General features: G+C 41.0%; 1 protein-coding gene across 6 annotated transcripts in view; it reads right to left on the bottom strand.

The window, feature by feature from the left end:
• Nucleotides 1–22,627, bottom strand: part of TPGS2 (tubulin polyglutamylase complex subunit 2) — a 77,757-nt gene that overhangs the window by 32,495 nt on the left and 22,635 nt on the right. For all 6 annotated transcript variants that reach the window (XR_002175403.3, XM_073790672.1, XM_073790673.1 and 3 more), the window contains exons 3-4: nt 5,535–5,622; nt 3,295–3,423 (exon numbers count right to left, since the gene is read on the bottom strand). Coding sequence is in view for 5 of the 6 variants with exons in the window: in XM_073790672.1 (XP_073646773.1) it covers nt 3,295–3,423; nt 5,535–5,622 (217 nt within the window). In the remaining variant the exon portion in view is untranslated. The remainder of the gene's footprint in view (nt 1–3,294; nt 3,424–5,534; nt 5,623–22,627) is intronic.

Genomic DNA, 22,627 nt, shown 5'->3' on the forward strand with positions numbered 1-22,627 from the left:
CCAAGAGTGAGCCCTGGCCAACAGGCAACAAGAAAACAAGGACTTAATCCCACAACTGCAAGAAACTGAATAAGGTCAACCCCCGGTGAGCTTGGAAGAGGCCCCTATGCCTCAGATGAGATCACAGCACCAGCTGACACCTTGTTTCTAGTCTGATAAGATCCTAAGCAGAAGACTCTACTAATCTGTAGCTGAATTTTTGACTCATGAAAACTGTTAGATAATAAATTTGTAGTGTTTCAAGCCATTAAATTTTTGGTAATCTGTTATACATGAATAGAAAACCAATACACCAAGACACTCTGTTTCCCCCAACAAGGCATACTATTTCTTTCCTAGAGTAGGATGAGGGCTTCCACTTTCTACTTCCTTTCCTCTTTGTCCTACATTTTCTTTTAAAAGGACTCTCTGGAACATTCCTTGTATTAGTTGCTAGGGCTACTGTAGCAAAGTACCACAAACTGAATGGCTTGAATAGCAGAAATTTGTTATCTCACGCTTCTGGAGGCCACAGATCCAAGGTCAAGGTTGGTTCCTTTTGAGGGCTGTGGAGAAGAATCCGTTCTATGCCTCTCCCCTAGCTCCTGGTGGTTTGCTTGCAACTTTTAGCTTTCCTTGGTATGTAGAAGTACCACCCCATCTCTGTCTTCATCTTCACATGGCTTTCTTTTATATCTGTATCTGCAAATTTCCCCTTTTAAAAGGTTGTCAGTCATACTGGATTAGGGCTCCACCCAACTCCAGTATGACCTCCCCTTACCTACTTACTTCTATAATGTCCCTATTTCCAAATAAGGTCACAGTCTGAGGGAGTGAGGTTAGGACTTCAATATATGAATATTTCCAGGGGGAAGGGACACAATTTAACGCATAAAGCTCTTATACCTTGCCTCTCTCCTTTCTGTTAGGTTTAGCTGAGGGTATATGTTTAAACATATTCTATGCACTATGTCCCCTTTTTTCCAAGAGTTCTTATGTAAAAGTTGTATATATTTCTGGATATTAAGATTTAATTAAGTCTTTCTCTTTCATAGGAGGTTCACTAATCTCTTGTTTCCTTTCCTCTTTATATATCTGCATCTTGAGATCTCCATTCCGTTTCATCTGTCTTTTGGTTGGAGTATTTATGTTCTTAAAGTTTTACACATCCTTTAATATTCTTCTAATAACCTGAGAGGTATGTTTCATCTGTATATATAGGACTCTTGATTTTCACTTTTTCTCTCAGTAACCTGTTTATGTTTTTTACTGCCTTCTAGTTTCCACTGTTGCAGGTGAGAAGTCTGATGTCAGTCTGATTATTCTCTCTTCACAAGTAATTTGTTATTTTTGCCTAGAAGCTTGTGATTTTTTTCTGCATCATGTAATGCCTAGGTGTCTGTTTTCTCCTGAATTCAATTTGAGTCTAGGAGAGCCCTTTCAATCTGCAGATTGAATAAAAGTTTTTGTTTATTACTGTTTATTTATTATTCCCTTTCCAGCTTTTTTTCTCTTTTTGAGCATCTATAATTCCAATGGAAGGTCACCTGGATGTATTTTCTATTTCTCTCACCCTCCACCTTTTCACTCATTTCTCCTTTTAAAATTTATTTATCTGTCCTTTTAGATATTTCTTGCACTTGCTTTTTCAGGCTACTAACTCAGGTCTCAATATTTATACTTGTCTTCAATTCATCTAGTCAGTTGTTTAATCAAGAATTTTTACTTTTTTTCTATAGGAAGTCTTTGTGCTGTCTTAAATGCCCTTAAGTGTTCTTGTTTTTATTTAGGTTTTCATCTGTGTCCTCTAGCAGTGTTACTTCTCTGGTTGTGTATTCTGATATTGCTTCCTGATTGTCCTCTTTCTAACTGCTGAGTCCCCTGAGAAAAGTCAGCATTTTTCTACTTAAGTTAATGAAACTTAGGTCTAATTGTTGGACTATCCTAAAAAGCATGAACTCAGAAGGTGCCAGAAGCCCACGTGGTTTTTATCCCCATCAGTATGTAGGACAGTGTGGTCTCTACCCCTACCTGTCCTTTGCTGAGGTCCCTTGAAATCCTAGTCTACCTTTATCTACCAGCTTCAAAAGCAGGGTATACCCATTCTACTTATTTAACAACTCCTTTGCCTTTTAGGGGTTAGAGAGCCCCAGTATACACATATGAAGCAAATGTGACCTTTTTCCCACCCTTGAGGATTCCACACATTTCTAAGTGATAAACTCTTCCCAGGGCCCAACACTTTACAGGCTCAGCTCTTGGACTCCTCCTCCTATTGTGCAGCTGCTTGTCCAGTTGAAAGAGAAAGCCTTGCATCAGTTCTCTCTGTCAGAATTTCAATGCACTCCAAGGCATTAGTATTGGAGACACTAGTTGCCTACTGAATATTCATTCTCCCTTTTTAAAACTCCAGTTCTGTTTGATGAGGCAATACTACACAGCTAAAAATACTTACCTCCTCAAATTCACTTGCACTATGGGTAACCTTTTTGACTCTATTCTGGCGAATGGTTATTGGGAGGGGCTTCTGGAAAAACTATTATTTTTCTGACAAAAAGGAAACTATTCTGCCAAGAGACAGTTATTTTGCCCTTTACTCTTCTTTTTCCTGCCTGGAACATAGACTTGAAGCTTGGAGGTAGAGCCCACATTCTTCAAACATGAGGATGAAAACCAAACAAACACAAAGGCTGTTGCACCAGGAATCCAGAGGGAGACTTTATCATTGAGTTTCTCAAGCAGCTACACCAGCCTAGTTCCAGATTTCTTATTATGAGAAAAATAAACTATTTAAACATTGTAATGGGGGTCTGTTATACGCAGCCAAACACAGTTCTGACTGAAGTCCTCACTTATACATAGTTGATCATAGCTTTAGCAGCCATTTGAATTATAAGCCATTTCAATCAGAAGTGGCAAAGAGCCTGAAGGGAGGAAGGGAGCTGCATTTAGACTGCCACGGTCCCTGAAACCTCTCAATATTGAAATGTGGAGTGAAGTTTAATCTGTAACATTCATTCACTTACCAGGTATTCATTAACTGCCTACTATGTGCCAGGGACTGAAGTGGGTGCTGGAAACAAAGATCCCAACCCTGGCATTTTCTTCATGAAAATTTCCTTTTTTGATACAGGCTGTTTTTTTTTGTTTTTTTTTTTTAACCTTACTCCCATGGTTCAGAGAAGCCATAAATGGGAAGGGTTGGGTTTAGGGGAACATGTAACAATGCCACAATTTCTTCCTATTATTTTCAACATTATAAAATGGAAACAAGCAGGCTGACTTCTAACTCAAAGCAGAAGTCCCTCCAGTTACCTTCTTGTGTATCGTCCTCCAGGTCTGCAAGAGTTGGTGCGTTAGGAAGTGAGTACAGGGAAGACTGGTTGAGTTGAGTCAGTTTTGAGATGCTGTTAATTGCCATGCTGCCCAATGGAATGGTATGTTCTATGGGAATGTTAACAAAAAGAATTACATGGAGTAATAAGCTAGTTACCATGGTCATCAGAAGGGCTTCTGCTTGACTAACTTAAGCCCAGCTATTATTTGATCCCAGGGTTGAGGAATTGAATGGAAAGTGGAAAGGAGAGAATCAATGCACTACATGCTCCAAAGCACCAGCCTTTTATGCAAAAAAAAAAAAAAAAAAGCAAACAGCTGGGGCCATGAGTGAAGAGTCCCCACTGCATGTGTTAGGGTGGAGCACCAAAGGAAATTTTAAAAGGGGATTCTCAAAAAGAACTGGGAATTCTAGGGTAGGGGCCCTAGTTTGAAGAGCAAAGGACTTAAAAAATGTTTTTGCTCCCGCCATCCCTTGAATGAAGGGTTATACTTTCCAAAGGAGTAACAGCTTTGATTATATAACTGACTGCTTCTACCCTTCTTGTCATAAGCTTTCACTATGGAAACTATCTCCCCCTCTACTTATCATTTTTTCTTACTCAACAGAGCAAACTGTCTTGAAAGGCTTCTTGCTTGGTTCAGTCTTCTGTAATTCAGGTATAAACAAGAAATAGGCAGACTATGTATTTTCCTTATCTATCATACAGAATCCTTATAATATAGGGTGCTGGACATGGGATGGCACACAAAGACTTGGACATATGACTGCTAAAAAACTGGAATAACTTAAGGCAATAAAACAGCTGGTGTACAGACCATGGAATGTCCAAGAGAAGACCACTAAGGAGGTAAACATTGGAAGCTGCCTTTGCTGGCTTTTCTGATAATGATTTTAGCCATCCAGTAAAGAATGGGTACAGCAATGCGGATAAGGATAAGAAGATGGGTTGGGAGGATTACATTAAAAAAAGTATTAATAATGAATAGGGACTCATTCATAAAACCTTCATGAAATGTTTCTTTTCTGATGCAGGCTTCTGAAGGGGCTAGTCTGTCTCCGTGATGTGGGCAAGGGAAAACGTGACAGTCACTCTAGCCTCTGTCCACTCTCTCTGTTGCTCCAGACTCCAAAGGCCATGGCCATGAGGGTTTCTGATATTGGTGACAACAATGGTTTCTAGACCATCGGAGGAAATGATTCTAAGCTAAAAGTTCATGTTAAATGCTTAGTAGTAAGCTATGAAATATGCCCCTGGTCAGCTGCGAGAAAAACAGGAAGGTTTGGGGAGTCACCAAAACAAGGGAACCTAGGAGGTAGCAGCAATGAAGGGGAGGAGTCAGTTCTGCAGATTTGCTGTGTCACAGAAGTGACTGCACTCTTAGTGGCAGCAAGGAGAGGTATAGGCTGATTCCCAAGGACCAAAGTAGATCTGGGGATGTGGCTGCAGTTTGGAGATAATAAAGTCCTCTTGAGGACAGGGCAGTCTGTGTCAGGAATGAGCTGGACTCCAGGGGCTAGATCTGGATTTCCTAGTCTGTGGAATGTTACTAGAGTCTTCACCTGAATGCGCAGCACTGACTTTCATGCCTGCATAGTACCTGAATCTCTGACATGTACCAAGGTGCGATTTCCCACATTCACGATAGAAATGTTTATCCTGGATGTATTTAATACCAAGGATGATAGCCTGTCAACTAAGGCGGTTGATGACTCAGGCTGAGGAGATGTGAGGCAGAGAAGGAAAGGCTCTGGTCTGAGGGTCAGAGGTCCAGACCTCGGAGCCCTGAGGTCTCCACCATGCTGGGAATGAAGGAAGGAGCCCCCCCTCTTATGACCACCAGAGGCTGTCACTGCAGCTCATCCTGAGGAGACTGCTCCAAGGTGGAATCCTCAGAGGATTTAAGTTCGAGGTGGCTCAGGATTTTTGTGTAGTGACTAATCTTTCCCTCCACCTCATGCCAACAAGAAGCCTCTAAATTGAGCTTCCAGTTAAGTACTGGGTAGACCCTGGCACGGGGGCTGGGGAGGCAGTGGGTGATGCAATGATGGCATGTGTTAGCTTTGGGAGATAATCACAGCTTCTGGACACTGCACTTTAGAAGAACCCACAAAAACTGTCCAGATTCAGACTCATAAGTTGTAAAGGCCCTCAGAGTTGTCTCATCTAACCTCTCAGCCAGGGAAATGTTCCCCTACAGCAAGGAGGCTGACTCACCATCCAGCTTCACATTCCATGTCATGTGGAAGCCATTGGTCATCAGGTAAAAGTTTTTCAGATCCTCAGGCAGCACACAGTTATTTTTCTAGAACCACCAAGAAGCAGACTGTTAGGTCAGGGCTGGGAAGGAGGGCATAGGGCTATGCCTCAAAGCATCTGGGGATGCTATTTACTGTGTTTCAGATCCCCAAAATAGAAAAACTCTGAATAATTACCTATAAAACTCTATTGGAGAGTTCTGGTTTGAGACGGCAACAAAGCAGCCTCCTCCACTCACCTCGTTTCACTGACACACTGAATCTACAGCTACAAATTGAACAACAATCCCTCTGAAAGAAATCCAGAAACTAGCTGAGCGACTCCTACGCATCGAGTGAACAAGAAGACACACTGAAATGGGTATGAGAGGCTGATCACAACCTTGCTATAAAACCCACTCCCGGCAGGGCGACACGCAACGAGGAGGGAACTCACAACTCCTGGATTCTCCCTGAGGAGCAAAGGGCTTGGACCCTACATCTAGCACCCCAACTTTTAAGACTTCCACCTGAGAGATGGGCTTCCATAACATCTAGCTCTGAAAGCCAGTGGGGTTTGGGTCCAAGAGACTCATAAGGCTGTAGTGAACTAAGAGATAGTTCTTAATGGGCTCTCATGGACTTACCATGGACATACCCCCAGGGCCCAGTACAGAGGCAGCAGACTAAAATGCCCAGTCTTTTCATTAAAGAAGCCTATTTGCTTATCTTAAAAGCTTTGGCCTGAGGGGGCAGGCTTTTAATTTAGTACACATCTAGATGCCAACTGTAATCCTCTCCAAAGACCAGGGAGGCTAGTGGGCACCATACCATCTTCATGCTCTCCTTCTGCCTCACTAGCAGGTATCTCCTGGAAAGGAGCTTATACACACGTCTGGCACCCCAGCTTTTGCAGTTACTGCCCAGGGGACATACCTCTTGATTGCCTGGCTCTGCTGGCCAACAAGGCTTATGTTCCTGGGTCCCACAGGACTCTAATAAACAGAGTAGCAGATCTTAAGCTATGCCACCAGGGCACAGGGCAGAGGCAGCAGACTGAAATGCCCAGTATGTAAGTGAAAGAGGCCTATTCATAGATCTTAACTGCAGCCTGAGGGTCAGGCTTATAATTTAACAACATCTAGGGGCCAACTGCAATCCTCTCCAGAGACTGGGGAGGCCAGTGGGTGCCATCTCTGCGCTCTCCCTTTGCCCTGCCCTGGGTCACCAGTGTTTCTATGAATGGAGGTTGTGCAAACAGCTGGTGCTCCAGCTTTTGTGGCTGCTGCTCAGAGGACACATCCCTTGATATCTGGCTCTGGTGAGCAGCACGGCTTGTGTTCATGGGCTCAACTGCATGGTAGCAAACAAAGAAATAGTTCTTAACTTGCTATCCCCCTAGGGCTCAGTGCAGAGGGAGCAGACAGAATGCCCATCTCTCAGTCTTCCCCTGAAAGAGGTATACGGGCATACTTTAAAAGTTGCTGCCTGAGTGTCCAGCTTCCAATCAGCCTGCATCTAGGTGCTGAGATCCTTCTCTTTGGGACACTGACAGGTCTTGGTATACCCACAACTACTGGGAGCCACTAAGAACAAAGTAGGCTGGACATTGACAAAGGTTTGAGAGACAACCAAGAGCCACGGAAGGGTTGAATAATAAGGTTCATCTCTTACATGAGGCCACTCCTTCAAGACTGGCTATTGTATCTAATGCATAGAAACCAACATAGAGAGTCAAAATAATGAAGAAAGAGAGGAATATATTCCAAGTGAAAGAATTAGATAAAACCCCAGGAAAAGACCTTAATGAAATTAAGATAAATAATTTTTACCTGATAAAGGGCTCAAATAATGTCATAAAGATGCTCACAGAGGTCAGGGAAACAATACATGAACAAAGTGAGAATTTCAACAAAAAGAAAATATAAGAAAGTACTAAACAGAAACCACAGAGGTGAAGGATACAATAACTGAGCTGAAAAATTCAATAAAGGGGTTCAACAGAAGACTAGATGACGTGAAAGAATCAGGGAACTAGAAGCAGTGTATTGGAATTCATTCAATCAGACCAGCTAAAAGAAAAAAGAATAAGAAAGAGTGAATAGAGTTTAAAGGACTTATGGGACAACATCAAGCAGATCAATATTCACATTTATAGGGGTGTCAGAAGAAGAGAGAGAGAAAGGGGCAGAAAGCTTATTTGAAGAAATAATGGATGAAAACTTCCCTAACCTGGGAAAAGAAACAGACTACCTGGAAATAAATCCAGGAATCCCAGAGTTCCAAAAAAGAAGAATCCAAAGAGACATTATAATTAAATTGTCAAAAGTTAAAGGAGAAAATCTTAAAAGGAGCAAGAGAAAAACAACTTGTTATGTACAAGGGAACCCCCATAAGACTATCAGCAAATTTTTAGGTAGAAACTTGGCAGGCCAGAAGAGGGTGGCACATATAATCAATGTGCTGAAAGAAAAAAAAACAACCTGCCAACCAGGAATACTCTACCTGGAAAAGCTGTCCTTCAGAATTTAAGGAGAAATAAAATTTTCCAGATAAGCAAAAGTTGAAGGAGCTCATCACCACTAGACCAGCCTTACAACAAATGTTAAAGGGAGTTCCTTAAGGTGAAACAAAAGGGTGCTAATTGGTAACAGGAAAAAATATGAAAATATAAATCTCACTGGCAAAAGTAAATGTATAGTTAAATTCAGAATAATCTAATGTTGTCATGGTGGTGGGTCAATCACTTATAGATATAGCATGAAGATTAAAAGACAGAGTAAAGTAACTATAGTAAAATACACTATATTTTAGTAGTAAAAAAAAACTATAACTACCATAATTTGTTAATGGATACACAAGATAAAAAAATGTAAATTGTGACACCTTTTAAAATGTGTGGTGGGAAGAGTAAAAATGTAAAGCTTTAAAATGCATTCAAACAAGCTGTTATCAGCTTAAAATAGACTGTTACATTTAAATATAATCCTCATGGTGATCACAGAGCAAAAGCCCATAACAGACACAGAAAAGATAAAGAAAAAGGAGTCTAAGCACAGCATTACCAAAAATCATCAAATCACAAAGGAAGCAAGAGAAGAAGAAAGAAATAGAAGAATTACAAAATAGCTAGAAATCAATGAATAAAATGGCAGTAAGTCCATACCTATCAACAATAACTTTAAATGTAAATGAACTAAATTTTCCAATCAAAAAACAAAGAGTGACTGAATGGATAAGAAAGGACTTATCTAAGGCCAAACTATGTTGTCTACAAGAGATTCACTTCAGATGTAATAACACATAGACTAAAAGTGAAGGGATGGAAAGATATTCCATGTAAATGGAACCAAAGAAAGCTGGGAAAGTTATACAAGACAAAATAGACTTTAAGACAAGACTCTAACAAGAGACAAAGAAGGGCATTATATAATGATAAAGGGGTTAATCCAACAAGATGATATAATATTTATAAATATTTATGTATCCAACACAGATGCACCTAAATATATAAAACAAATATTAGTAGACGTAAAGGGAGAAAAAGACAGCAATACAATGGAGCAATGGACTTAAGTGACATGTTAGACCAGATGGACTTAACAGACATTTACAGAACACTCCACCGAAAATCAGCAGAATACACACTCTGCTCAGGTATACATGGAATATTCTCCAGAATAGATCATATGTTAGGCCACAAAATAACTATTAACAAAATTATGAAAACTGAAATCATATCAAGCATCTTTTCTGTGCAAAATGGTATGAAACTAGAATCAGTTATAGTAAGGAAACAAGAAAATTCACAAATATGTGGAGAGTAAACAACATGCTACTGAACAACCAATGGGTCAAAGAAGAACTCAAAAGAGAAATGAAAAAATATCTTGAGACAAATAAAAAATAGAAATACAATATACCAAAACTTACAGAATGCTGCAAAAGCAGTTCTGGAGGGGAATTCATAGCAATAAGTGCCTGTATCAGGAAATAGGCAAGTTCTCAAGTAAACAACCTAACTTTACACTTCAAGGAACAGAGAAAAAAGAACAAACTAGGACCAAAATTAGTACAAGGAGGGCAATAACAAAGATCAGAGCAGAGATAAATGAAATAGAGGCTAAAAAGATAATAGAAAAGATCAATGAAACTAAGAGCTGATATTTAAAAATATATATAAACAGAGAAACCTTTAGCAAGACTCACCAAGAAAAAAAGAACTGAAAAAAATTAGACATCAAAGAGGAGACATTACAACTGATACCACAGAAAGACAAAGGATTGTGAGATTATGATGAATATGATACACCAAAAAATTGGACAACCTAGAAGAAATACATGAATTCCAAGGAATACACAACCTGTCATGGCTGAATCATGAAGAAATAGAAAATCTGAACAGACCAATTACTAGTAAGGAGATTGAATCAGTTATCAAAACCTCCCAAAAAACAAAATTATAGAAACAGATAGCTTCCCTGGTGAATTCTACCAAATACTAAAGAAGAAATAACACTAAACACCTTTTCAACCTAGTCCAAAACACAGAAAAAAGGAACTCTCCCAAACTCCTTTTATGAGGCCAGCATTACCCTGGTATAATCAGACAAGGACACTCCAAGATAAGAAAATTACAGGCTAATATCCTTGATGAACATAGATACAAAAATTCTCAACAAAATATTACCAAACTGAATTCAACAACACATTAAAAGGATCATATACCATGTGGAAGTTATTCCAGGGATGAATGGATGGTTCAACATCTGCAATAAATCATAACAAAATGAAGGATAAAAACCATATGATCATCTCAATACATGCAGAAAAAGCATTTCACAAAATTCAAAATCCATTCATGATTAAAAAAACCTCTCAACAAGTAGGTATAGAGGGAACATAACTCAACATGATAAAGGCCATATAATTAGCCCATGGGTAATATCATATTGAAGGGTTAAAAGCTGAAAGTGGTTCCTCAAAGATGAGGAAGATAAGGATGCCCACTCTTGCTAATTTTATTCAACACAGTATTGGAAGTCCTAAGCAGAGCAATTAGGCAATAAAGAGAAATAAAAGGCATCGAACTTAGAAAAGAAGTAAAATGATCACTATTTGCAGATGACATGGTATTACATAGAGAAAATCCTAAAGACTCCGCCAAAAAACTTTTAGAACTAATAAACGAATTCAGTAAAGTTGCAGGATACAAAATCAATATAAAAAAACCTATTGCTGGGGCTTCCCTGGTGGCGCAGTGGTTGAGAGTCCACCTGCCGATGAAGGGGACACGGGTTCGTGCCCCGGTCCGGGAGGATCCCACATGACGCGGAGCGGCTGGGCCCGTGAGCCATGGCCGCTGAGCCCACGCGTCCGGAGCCTGTGCTCCGCAATGGGAGAGGCCACAACAGTGAGAGGCCCGCGTAACGCAAAAAAAAAAAAAAAAAAAAAAAAAAAAAAACTATTGCTTTTCTAAGAATAACCAACTATCAGAAAGAGAAATTAAGAAAATGATCCCATTTACAATTGCATCAAAAAGAATAAAATACCTAGGAATAAGTTTCACCAAGGAGGTGAAAACTATAAGATATTGATGGGGAAAAAATGAAGAAAATACAAATAAATGGAAAGATATTCCATGTTCATGTTTTGGAAGAATTAATATTGTATGTCCATACTCCCCAAAGCAAACTACAGATTCAATACAATCCCTATCAAACTTCCAATGGCATTTTTCTCAGAAATAGAACAATCATAAAATTTGTAGGGAACCACAAAAGACCTCAAATAGCCAAAACAATCTTGAGAAAGAAGAACAAAGCTGGGGGAATCACTCTCCTTGATTTCAAACTGGACTAGGAAGGGAGAGTAATCAAAACAGTATATTGGCATAAAAACAGACACACAGATCAACAGAACAGAACAGAGACCCAGAAATAAACCCACACATACATGGTCAATTAATTTATGACAAAGGAGTCAAAAATACACAATGGGGAAAGAACAGTCTCTTCGATAAATGGTGTTGGGAAAACTGGACAACCACATGCCAAAGAATGAAACTGGACCACTATCTTACACCATATACAAAAATCAACTCAAAATCGAGTTAAGACTTGAATGTTAGACTTGAAATCATAAAATTTCTAGAAGAAAACATAGGTACAAGCTCCTTGACATTGGTCTTGACAATAATGTTTTGGATTTGACACCAAAAACAAAGGCAACAAAAGCAAAAGTAAACAAGTGGGACTATATCAAACTAAAAACCTTCTGCATAGCAAAGTAAACCATCAACAAAATGAAAAGAGAACCTAGATAACAGGAGAAAATATTCACAATTTTCACTGATTGTGAAAATTCGCTGATAAGAGGTTAATATCCAAAATATATAAAGAACTCATACAACAATAGGAAAAAATGAAACAAGCTGATTAAAAAATGGACAGATTTTTCCAAAGAAGTCATACAAATGGCCAATTGTATGAAATTGGTAGATGAAATTGGTAAATGAAAAGATGCTCAACATCATTAATCATCAGGGAAATACAAATCAAAACCACAGTGAGATATCACTGCACACCTGTTAGAAGGGCTATTATCAAAAGAGACAACAAATTAACAAGTGTTGGTGAGGATGTGGAGAAAAGGGTGCATTCGCTAGTGGAATGTAAATTCGTGCAGCCACTATGGAAAACGGTATGGAGGTTCCTGAAAAATTAAAAATATAACTACTATATGATCCAGCAATTCCACTCCTAGGTATTTATATGAAGGAAATAAAATCACTATCTTGAAAAGATATCTGCACCACTATGTTCACTGCAGCATTATTTACAGTAGCCTAGATGTGGAAACAAGCTAAGTGTCCATCGATGGATGAATGGATAAAATATGGGGTGTGTGTGTGTGTGTGTGTGTGTGTGTGTGTGTGTGTATATACACACACACACACACACACAAAAGAATATTATTCATCCATAAAAAAGGAAATCCTGCCATTTGTGGCAACATGTATGAACCTTGAGGGCATTATGCTAAGTGAAGTAAGTCAGAGAAAGACAAATACTATATAACCTCACTAATATGTGGCATCTAAAAGAAAACTGAACTCATAACTACAGAGACTAGATTGGTGGTTGCCAGAGGTGGGGGGGTGCGGGTGAGCGAAATGAGTGAAGGTGGTCAAAAGGTACACACTTGCAGTTATAAGATAAACTAGTCTTGGGGATGTGATGTACAACAAGGTGATGACAGTTTACAATACTGTACTGTATATTTCAATGTTGCTAAGAGAGTAAATCTTTAAAGTTATTCATCACAAGAAAAAAGTCTGTTAACTCTTGAGATGGGTGTTAATTACACCTGTCATTTCACAACATATATGTGTGTGTGTGTATATATATATGTACACACACATATATATCAAATCATTATTTTGTAGACATAAAACTAATAAAATGTTATATGTCAATTATATTGCAATAAAAATTAAACAACAAAAAAATGCTATTAGAGAGACAGAGCAGAGCCACCAGTTTGACCTCTTTTTTGCCTCACCTGATAAGGCAGAGTAGGTGTGTGTTCTGCTGTGGTAATGCCTCTCTGAAGAGTTAGCTGGAGAAAGGGGATCAAGGGAAGAAGAGGAGGAGACCTAGGGAAACGTGGTGTGAGAGGAGATCCTACACAAAATTTTGATGATGCTGGAGCAAAGCAATCACTTCTGTAAATTTCAGACCCATGCTCATAAATTATTTCCTGAAACAAATTATTGGCTCAATGAGAACATCTTAAAGGTAAAAAGTAAATACTTCTAGAGCATTTAATGCAATGAACCTAACAGTTCTGAAAGTTCTTAGAAAGTAAAGAAGCACAATAGGATATAAAAAAATATTTCATACGAACAACAAATCATCCAAACTGGTGTGGAAAGAACAAAGGAACAGCTTTGATTCCTTTTAGGAGGTACTAGGAGCACGCATTAAATTCTAAGTAACTCACATCTGTGCACATGTCTGGCCAGTCTTCTCTAGCCAATCAAACCACTGAGTACAGAAGGATGAGCTCTCCAATTACTTTTCTGACTTCTTATCATGTCTTATGTTTATACAGGTGGAGGGGCAATTTCCAAACTTTTTGATTATTGGACCTTTTTGAGATGTACTACTGAACATTGCTTATATCAAGTTTGCTTTAGGTCATACTGTCAGTCAATTCCAGGTACCCAATGTGTGAGGAAGTTGAGTGTAGCAGTACGATCTGAATTTATTTCCCATTTCTGCCACTAGCTGAGTGACCCTGAGTGTCAAACTCTGTGAATCCAGGTTCAAGAATAATCTCTAAGATTGAGTCTACAAAACACTGGAGGTGGGAGGAGGTGGAAGCCTGGGAGGAAGAGAGATTAGGTAATCAGGGTAATTATTATTGTTTTAGGGAATAGCATCTTCAAGAACTATATGTGAGAAGCAAGCTTCAAGCTTGCAGGTAATTGTAAGCAATGTTTTTATATTGTTAAATATAAAATAGTTGTCATTTTAATGAAACAGGTTTTGCATTTTCTTGATCTAAGAACTAAAATATGCATTCTGATCTTCTTTTGTTTTTTCTCTCTTCACCATCTAGTTCTCAATTTCAGAGATGAGTAACACAAAGAACTCTCTGACTCCTTGGGCTAAACATTTATTTTCCTGCTCATTAAGTTATTTGCAGTTTAGGGCTTTCTCCTAATGCTTCCAAGTATGATACATTCTCTGTGCTTTCCGAGAGAAAAAGTATGTACACAGAATGCCTTTCTCCCATCCCTGGGACCCTAGCACAGGAAGCCTATAGTTGTCAGTGTTCTGACAAAGTTCTTGCTCCCTCTGTCATCCCCAAAGGCCAGCATCCAATGTGAGATTTTGGTCACTAGTGCCATCTAGTGGTAGAGACAAGGAAACTACTGTCTGTAAGTCTTTCTTAACCCAGATTCCATGAGATCCCAGCCGAGATGGGCTGGTAGCCATTGTTCACCTTTAAGTTAGGCTGGAGAGTTTCAATAATAGTGACTATAACATTTATTACAGTATTGATTTCACTCAAGAAAGAAATTTTGGTAATACTTTATACTGGTATTTAAAAAATATTTGAAATTCATAAAAATAGAAAAAACAGTAAAATAAAATATTTAATACAATTCAAATAATAACATAAACATGCAAAATGTCAAGTAAACCAAGTTAATAAAAAAACATTAAACCTACATTGTCATTTTCATATAAATCACCGTGGCCCAGCTGTGCTGCCTCCTTGCTGTAGCCTGCATGGTGGGCAGCCTGCACGGTGGGGCTTCCTTCTGAGTGAGGCTTTCAGGGCACCACTTTTAGGTGCTCCTACACCCTGGCCAGTAACTCAGAGTTGCTGCTGTTTTAATTTCTCTCCTGCACAGTGTGGGAAAAGACTGCTCTTCTGTGGAGAGTAATCTGCCCGCTTCAGAGGGCTTCTCTTGCCAGATTCAGGCTCAGTCTCTATTTTGAGGGGATGAAAAAGAAGGGGAAGGAAGAAGACTGGAAGAAAGCAAATGGAAGTCGGGGTGTAAGGATTAGAGAGAGGATTTGGGAGAAAGTCAAGAAGGGAGAGGAACACTGCTGACCAGTGTTTGAAATAACAGTGGCATCAACATGGTATTGCAATCTCCCTGCACCCCAGTGATGATTCTGTCACATAACTCCCAACTTTTGATTTTTTCCCCCTCCTCCTGAGGAGGCTATCTGCAATAGTTTCCTTAAGCTATGCTAGGAAGAGTCCACCACAAGCTGTGTTACTGCTTCATCAGCTGGACCGTAGAGCCACTCTGACGTTTTAGGAGTCGTCAGCTGGATTCCCAGAGAGCCTTCCTGGGCACTGCCTGAGCCTTGAGGGAAGGGGTAAGGGCCGTCCACAGCCTCCTGCTCACCTGCTGTACTTCTGAGAATCCTGTGGCTCACTGTTCCCTCACTTTCAGAGGCCACTTCACCAGGGAAGTGGGCTGGTGGGGAGATGCAGGATCAGGTTGGCAAAGAGGCCAGGGGCCAGAGCATGGAAATTAATGTTTCTGTAGGTGCTTATCCACAGTGGACAGGCTCTCCATGAGTCCATTTGCAACAACAGCAGAGGAAGGGTTGCCCAGAATGCCCATCAATGAGGAGCACTAAAATCTAACTGGAAACGTGAGAGAGTGAGGACACCTGCATCTACTGAAACTTTTCTCAGGGAGGATGTCCCATGCAATGGAGGAAAACCCGAATGGGCTGTGGAGGGATGGGGTGAGATCCTCAGGAGAAGTCTCAAGTATATTCTCAAACTCTTTCCTAAGGAGAGGGGGAAGGCCTGGTTAACGAACCTTTGGTCTTGGTGGGGCAGGTATAACACTTTGGGGACAGAGCTGAGTTGCCTAAGACGCAGAGGAGAGGCAGCATACTCTTCCCTAAATCCTTTCTCCACACAACCATCAGTCTCCCTCTAAAAATGCATGATAAAAAAGAATATAAATACTGGTCTGTCTGGGGCACCACATGTCTTGGTGAAACTCTGTATAAGGCAGATATCAGCCAAGACAATCTTCCGAACAGCAATGCCCCCAGGCGTAACTAGTCCTTAGGATCTTACAGACGGGGACATTGGTGGGGGAAGCCTTTGCACCCGCGGCCGCCTTGCTCCAGAGATGGTGGCTGTGGCGGCCTCACTCTCGGGACTCAACTAAGAACTGTTTATGGAAAAGAAGCTGGGTGACCTTGGGTAAGTTCCACACTCTTTCCCCTCTTTGTGTTTTACCTAATTCACTCATTCATTCAACATTTATTCGTGTCTGTTGTGGAATAAATACTGTGTTGGGCACTAGAAACAGAAAGGAATGAGGCAAGGTGCAGAGAAAACTGTGGCAGACACATGGGTTGTGTATTCAAATCCATCTTCCTCTACTTCCTCCTTGACAGAACACTCATTTTGTTTGAGACGGTAATGTGCCTGGTTGAATGCTTGTCTTCAGAACCTCCTCTGTAACTAGTGCTGGACATTAAAATGTAAACCCAAGTCCAATGACGGGGTTTCTAGGAAACTATCACTTCCTGATTAAAACGTGACAGGTATAGCTGGCAACATCCCTTACCTTTTCCCTGCCTTGAGCTTGGAGGTGACAGGTGGGGCCTTAGTGGTCGTTTGGCCACCATAAAGGAAAAGACCAAAAGAATTACAGAGATAATGGCTGAACACTGTCAGGGCCAATGAACAATTTACAACTGCTTACCTCAGATCTTGCTATGTAAGAAAAGTTAACTACCATTTGTTTAAGCTATCCTTAGTTTAATATTATACCTCTTTGAGCCAAACATATTCCTACTTGATCCAGAGACAAATGTGTAACAGAGGAGTGTTGTGGATCTGTAGAGGCAGAGATAACTAGGAAGGAACAGTCAGAAGGCAGGGCAAGAATCAGGGAGGGTGGAGCTACAGAATCCAAGGGAGGAGATAGCTAGGTATAGGAGGGTGGTTAACAGCAAGAAATGCAGGAAAGATGTCAAGCGAGAAGATGGCTTTAACAATGAAGAGGCCCCTGGTGATTTTTGACACAGCGGTGTCCACGGAATGGTGGCGGAGAAACAGAGTATGCAAAAGGGTGAAGTGATTGGGAAGTGAAGGAAGGGGGCAGTAATTTACACCAGGGGTCTCTGCCCTGCCACCTGGTTTTGTAAATAATGTTTAATCGGAGCCCTGTCACACCCATGCATTTTAGTACTATCCATGGTTGCTTTTGGTGCTACAATGGCCGATGAGTAGTTGAGATACAGACTGTACAGCCCACAGAGCCAAAAATATTTACTATGTGGTCCTTTAAAGAAATCATTTGCTGACCCCTGATTTAGACCATTTTCCTACATGCTTGGCTGTGCAAAGCAACAAATGGCCAAGCAGCCAGAGGGAGACGTAAGGTTGAAAGTTTTGTTTTTGTTTTTAATTTTAAAGAGATGGGGAAGACCCTCTAGGGCAGTTGTCGGTGCAGAGGGAGGAAGTGAGGCACTGGAGAGAGGGGGCTTACCCGTCACAGAAGAGCTACTGGGGCAGAGTGAGAGCACAATGTGAGGGGTTCCATAGTGAAAGGATGCTGTAGGCTGCTCTCTCCCACCAGGGGTGCTTAGAATAAATTCATAGCAGGGGCATGTGAGGGACACGTTTGCAAGAACGTTCAGAACCCACTCTCTTCTCTGCAGACTGTAGAAAAAGTGAGGCTAAAAAGAGAGGGGATATTCTGCCAAATTGTTTGGTCTCTTGGGCCATAGTTTCACCGCCAGTAAATTGAATTTTTATCTGGGGATTGAAAAGTCTAACCAATCAAGAATTGTACAGCACTCTGCAACTATGAAATGTCACTGAAATGTTTAATAACAGAACGCTCCTGACCCCAGGATGCTGTGTGGATTAAGAGGCAGATGCTTTCATAGTGATGAAAAGCTTTGTGTAGACATTACGTCTTACTAACTACCATCATTACAAAAGGCAGGTAGCAGGCACAGTGAACATGAATCATGTAAGGGCACAAAACCAGGCAGTTTGAAACTGCCTTTTATTAAAATAAAAAGAGGTTGTGCATTTTTTTTCTCTAACCTTAGGAGACTGCAGCAGGTATACAGTCATTTAGGTTTTAGTTTCAACCTTTTCTTCTGCATTTGCAGCAAAGAATCACGAAATATTAGAAGTGGATGAATCCTTCAATAACACTAATGTCAAGGGCTCCAATCAAGATGGCAGAGTAGGATGTGGAACTCACCTCCTCCCACAAATACATCAAAAATGCATCTACAAATGGAACAATTCTCACAGAACACCTACTGAACACTAACAGAAGACCTCAAACCCCTTAAAGGACATGAAAGATCCCCATGTAACCGGGTAGAACGAAAGAAAGAAAAAAAAGACAAGACAAAAGGAAGCAGGATGGGACCTGTGCCGGGGGGTGGCGGGGAGAGCGGATAAAGAGGAAAGGTTCCCGCACGCTGGGAAGCCACTTCACCAGTGGGGAGATCAGCTGGGACAGAAGGGGAGCTTCAGAGGCTCACAGGAGAATGCAACAACCAGCTTGTAGCAGGCAGAACAGAGAGAGACTCGCACAGACAGTCCGCGCCACTGCCCTGTATGCCCCAGCATGGGACACGTCTGCTGGTATGGGTGGGGCTGGGTGCTGGAACTCAGGGTTTAGAGAACAGACCCGGGGAAAGGACTGTTGTTGGCTGCGCGGAGACAGCCTGAAGGAGGTGGAGTGTGGCATAGCTGGAACAGGGGTGTTCGCGGAAAAAGCCTGGGCCTGCCACAGAAGTGAAGCGTCGCTGTTAAGTGGTGCATGAAGGAAGGGGCGGGGCTGCCATTAAAGCCACCTTCTCCATGTGCCGGCCCCGCCTCCGCGGGCTCTGTGAGAGCATGCCCCAGCTGCTGCCGCGGGGGCACTGGGAGCATATGCCAGCGGGCTGCCCACTCACAGAGGTGGGGCTGAAACAATAGCTGAGCCCCAGGGGCCACGCACCTTAGAAAGTAGGGTTGAAATCTCACCCTGAGGTTGTGCGAGGCACAGATTTACACCTCCACCACTGGCTTTGTAAATTTAGTGCCTGCAGGACATCTGAGTAGACAGCAGGTGTGCCTACAGCTGGGATGGCTCTGGCTTAGCAGCTGTGGGCTTTGTGGGCACGCGCATGGGGGTGCTGGGCTGGGCCAGGGTCTGAGCTGCCTCCATAGCTCCCACAGCGGGTCCAAATGTGTGACTAATGAGGTCCTGGGACCTGACTTTGGTGGATCTGCACTGGTGGCCTTGTGAAAACAATGTCTGAGGGACACCAAGGTTGAGACGGGATTCCCAGGGTTGAGACGGGCCAAAGGCAGTGCCAACAGCAGTGTACTTTGTGAGCCCGCACAACAGGTGACAGGTGATACAACAAAGCACACTCACTGGCGAACAGCTCTGGCAGAGGAATACTTAGTGGCTCCTCTCCCAGTGGGAGGGCTCCAATCCCATCTATCTCACACTGCAGCTCATAAATGGATCTGGGGGCTTCTACTCCAACGACTAGGGAACAGACCCGGCCCCTGACAGGGCAGTGACAACCACAGAGCAAAGAGGAGGCCCCACTCAATATCCAGTGCAGGCTCTGGTCACCGTAACACCAGTCACTCCTCCTATCAAGGGGATAATGGCCAGCACATACTGAGGAAAGAGGCGGTAGACGTCCACACTAAGAAGAGCCCTCGCACCAAAAAATATTATGCCCACACAGGCTATACAGGAATACTCTCACATAAAAGTAGCCCTCCAAGACCACAGTAGATAATTGTGTCTCCTAAACTCATAGAGCAAGAGAAATATAAGTAAAATGAAGCAGAAGAACCACTCCCAATTAAAAGATCAAGAGAATTCCCCTGAAAGAACAAACAATGAAACAGACCTCTTCAGTCTAATAGAGTTCAAAAAGGAGATAATAAAAATACTGAAGGAATTAAGAAGGACTATTGATAGAAATGCAGATTACTATGAAAAGGAACTACTGTAGAAACTATAAGGAGGAGCCAAGAAAAATTAGAAAATTCACTCGCCGAGATGAAAGCTGAGATAAAGGTAATGAATAGCAGAATGAATAATGTGGAAGAATGAATAAGTGATTTGGAAGATAGAATAACGGAAATCACCCAATTAGAACAGCAGACAGAAAACTAAATGAAAAAAAATGAAAGCAATATAAGACACCTATGGGATAATATAAAGCATGCCAATCTACAAATAATAGGGATCCCAGAGGAGAAGAAAGAGAAAAGGGGATTGAAAATGTATTTGAAGAATTATGGCTGAAAACTTCCCAAGCCTAAAGAAGGAAACAGATATCCAGGTAAAGGAAGCACAGACGGTCCCACACAAGGTAAATGCAAACAGACCTACACCCAGACATATTATAATAAAAATGACAAAAGTTAAAGATAGAGGGCTTCCCTGGTGGCGCAGTGGTTGAGAGCCTGCCTGCCGATGCAGGGGACATGGGTTTGTGCCCCGGTCTGGGAAGATCCCACATGCCGCGGAGTGGCTGGGCCCATGAGCCATGGCTGCTAAGCCTGCATGTCCGGAGCCTGTGCTCTGCAACGGGAGAGGCCACAACAGTGAGAGGCCCACGTACCGCAAAAAAAAAAAAAAAAAAAGATAGGATTCTAAAGGCAGCAAGAGGAAAACAAAAAGTTAATTGCAAGGGAACCCCCATAAGGCTATCAGCTGATTTCTCTACAGAAAGATTGCAGTCCAGAAGGGAGTGGCAAGATATATTCAAAGTCCTGAATAGGAAAAAACTGCAACCTAGGATGCTATACCCAGCCAAATTATCATTTAGAATACAAGGAGAGATAAAGACAAGCAAAAGTAAAAGAATACGGCAATGCTAAACCTACCCTAAACGAAATATTGAAAGTTCTCTAAATAGAAAAGAAGTAAGAATCTACAGGAAAGAGTAAATCACTTAAATAACCCAGTACACTGATTAAAACAAAAAATCAAAAAACTTCTGTGAAAGTGATGATAACCACAATGAACAGCAAAAGAATGAAAATGAAGATGTAAAAGAGGATCAAAATCATAAAATGTGGGGGAGAAGAGTAATAAAATGTAGATTTTTTTTTTCCTAGAATGTGTTTGAGCCTATATGACTACCAGTCTAAGGCAGGTAGAGGGACTTCCTTGGTGGTGCAGTGGTTAAGAATTCGCCTGCCAATGCAGGGGACACGGTTTTGATCCCTGGTCTGGGAAGATCCCACATACCACAGAGCAACTAAGCTCTCCTGCTACAACTACTGAGCCTGAGCTCTAGAGCCCGTGAGCCACAACTACTGAGCCTGTGAGCCACAACTACTGAGCCTGCGTGCCTAGAGCCCGTGCTCCACGACAAAAGAAACTACCGCAGTGAGAAGCCTGCACACCTCAATGAAGAGTACCCGCCCCGCCGCAACTAGAGAAAGCCCGTGTGCAGCAACGAAGACCCAATGCAGCCAAAATAAATGAATAAATAATTAATTAAAATAGATTTAAAAAAATAAGGCAAGTAGATATAGGAAGTGGTTAACATACTTGAAAACAGGGTAATCACAAAGCAAAAACATGCAATGGATTAAAAAAAAAACAAAAAAAAGAGAGAACATGAGTATAATACAAAAGAAATTCATGAAACCACACAAAAAAGGAAAAACAAAAAGAAAGGGACAAAGAAGAAATATAAAAGCAACGGGAAAATAAAGTTTAAAATGGCAATAAATACGTATCTATCAATAATTACCTTAAATGTCAATGGACTAAATGCTCCAGTCAAAAGACACAGAGTGGTATATTGGATTAAAAAAACAAGAGCCTACATTATTCTGCCTACAAGAGACCCACTTTAGGGAAAAGGACACACAAAAATTGAAGTGAGGGGGTGGAAAAAGATATTTCATGCAAACAGAAATGACAAGAAAGCGGGGTTGCACTACTCAAATCAGACAAAATAGACTTTAGAACAAAGGCTATAAGGAAAGATAAAGAAGGACAATATATAATTATAAAAGGATCACTACAAGGAGAGGATATTATACTCATCAACATATATACACCCAATATAGGAGCACCCAAATACATAAAAAATTACTAACAGACATAAAGCGAGAAATTGATAGGAATACACTCACATCAATGGAAAGATCTTTGAGACAGAAAATCAACAAGGCAACAGACATCTTAAATGATACAATAGCATAGTTAGACTTAATTGATTTTTTCAGGACATTACATCCAAAAAAAGCAGAATACACATTCTTTTCAAGTGCACATGGAACATTCTCTAGGATTGACCACACAGTAGGACACAAAACAAGCCTCAACAAATTTAAGAGTATAAAAACTATTTCAAGCATCTTTTCTGACCACAACAGCATGAAACTAGAAATCAATACAGAAAAAGAAATGACAAAAAAAACCAATTACATGGAGACTAAACAACATGCTATTTAAAAACCAATGGGTCAATGATTAATTTAAAGAAGAAATTAAAAAATACCTTGAGG

Source organism: Tursiops truncatus, chromosome 13, assembly GCF_011762595.2.
Source record: "Tursiops truncatus isolate mTurTru1 chromosome 13, mTurTru1.mat.Y, whole genome shotgun sequence".
Taxonomy (NCBI): Eukaryota; Metazoa; Chordata; class Mammalia; order Artiodactyla; family Delphinidae; genus Tursiops; species Tursiops truncatus.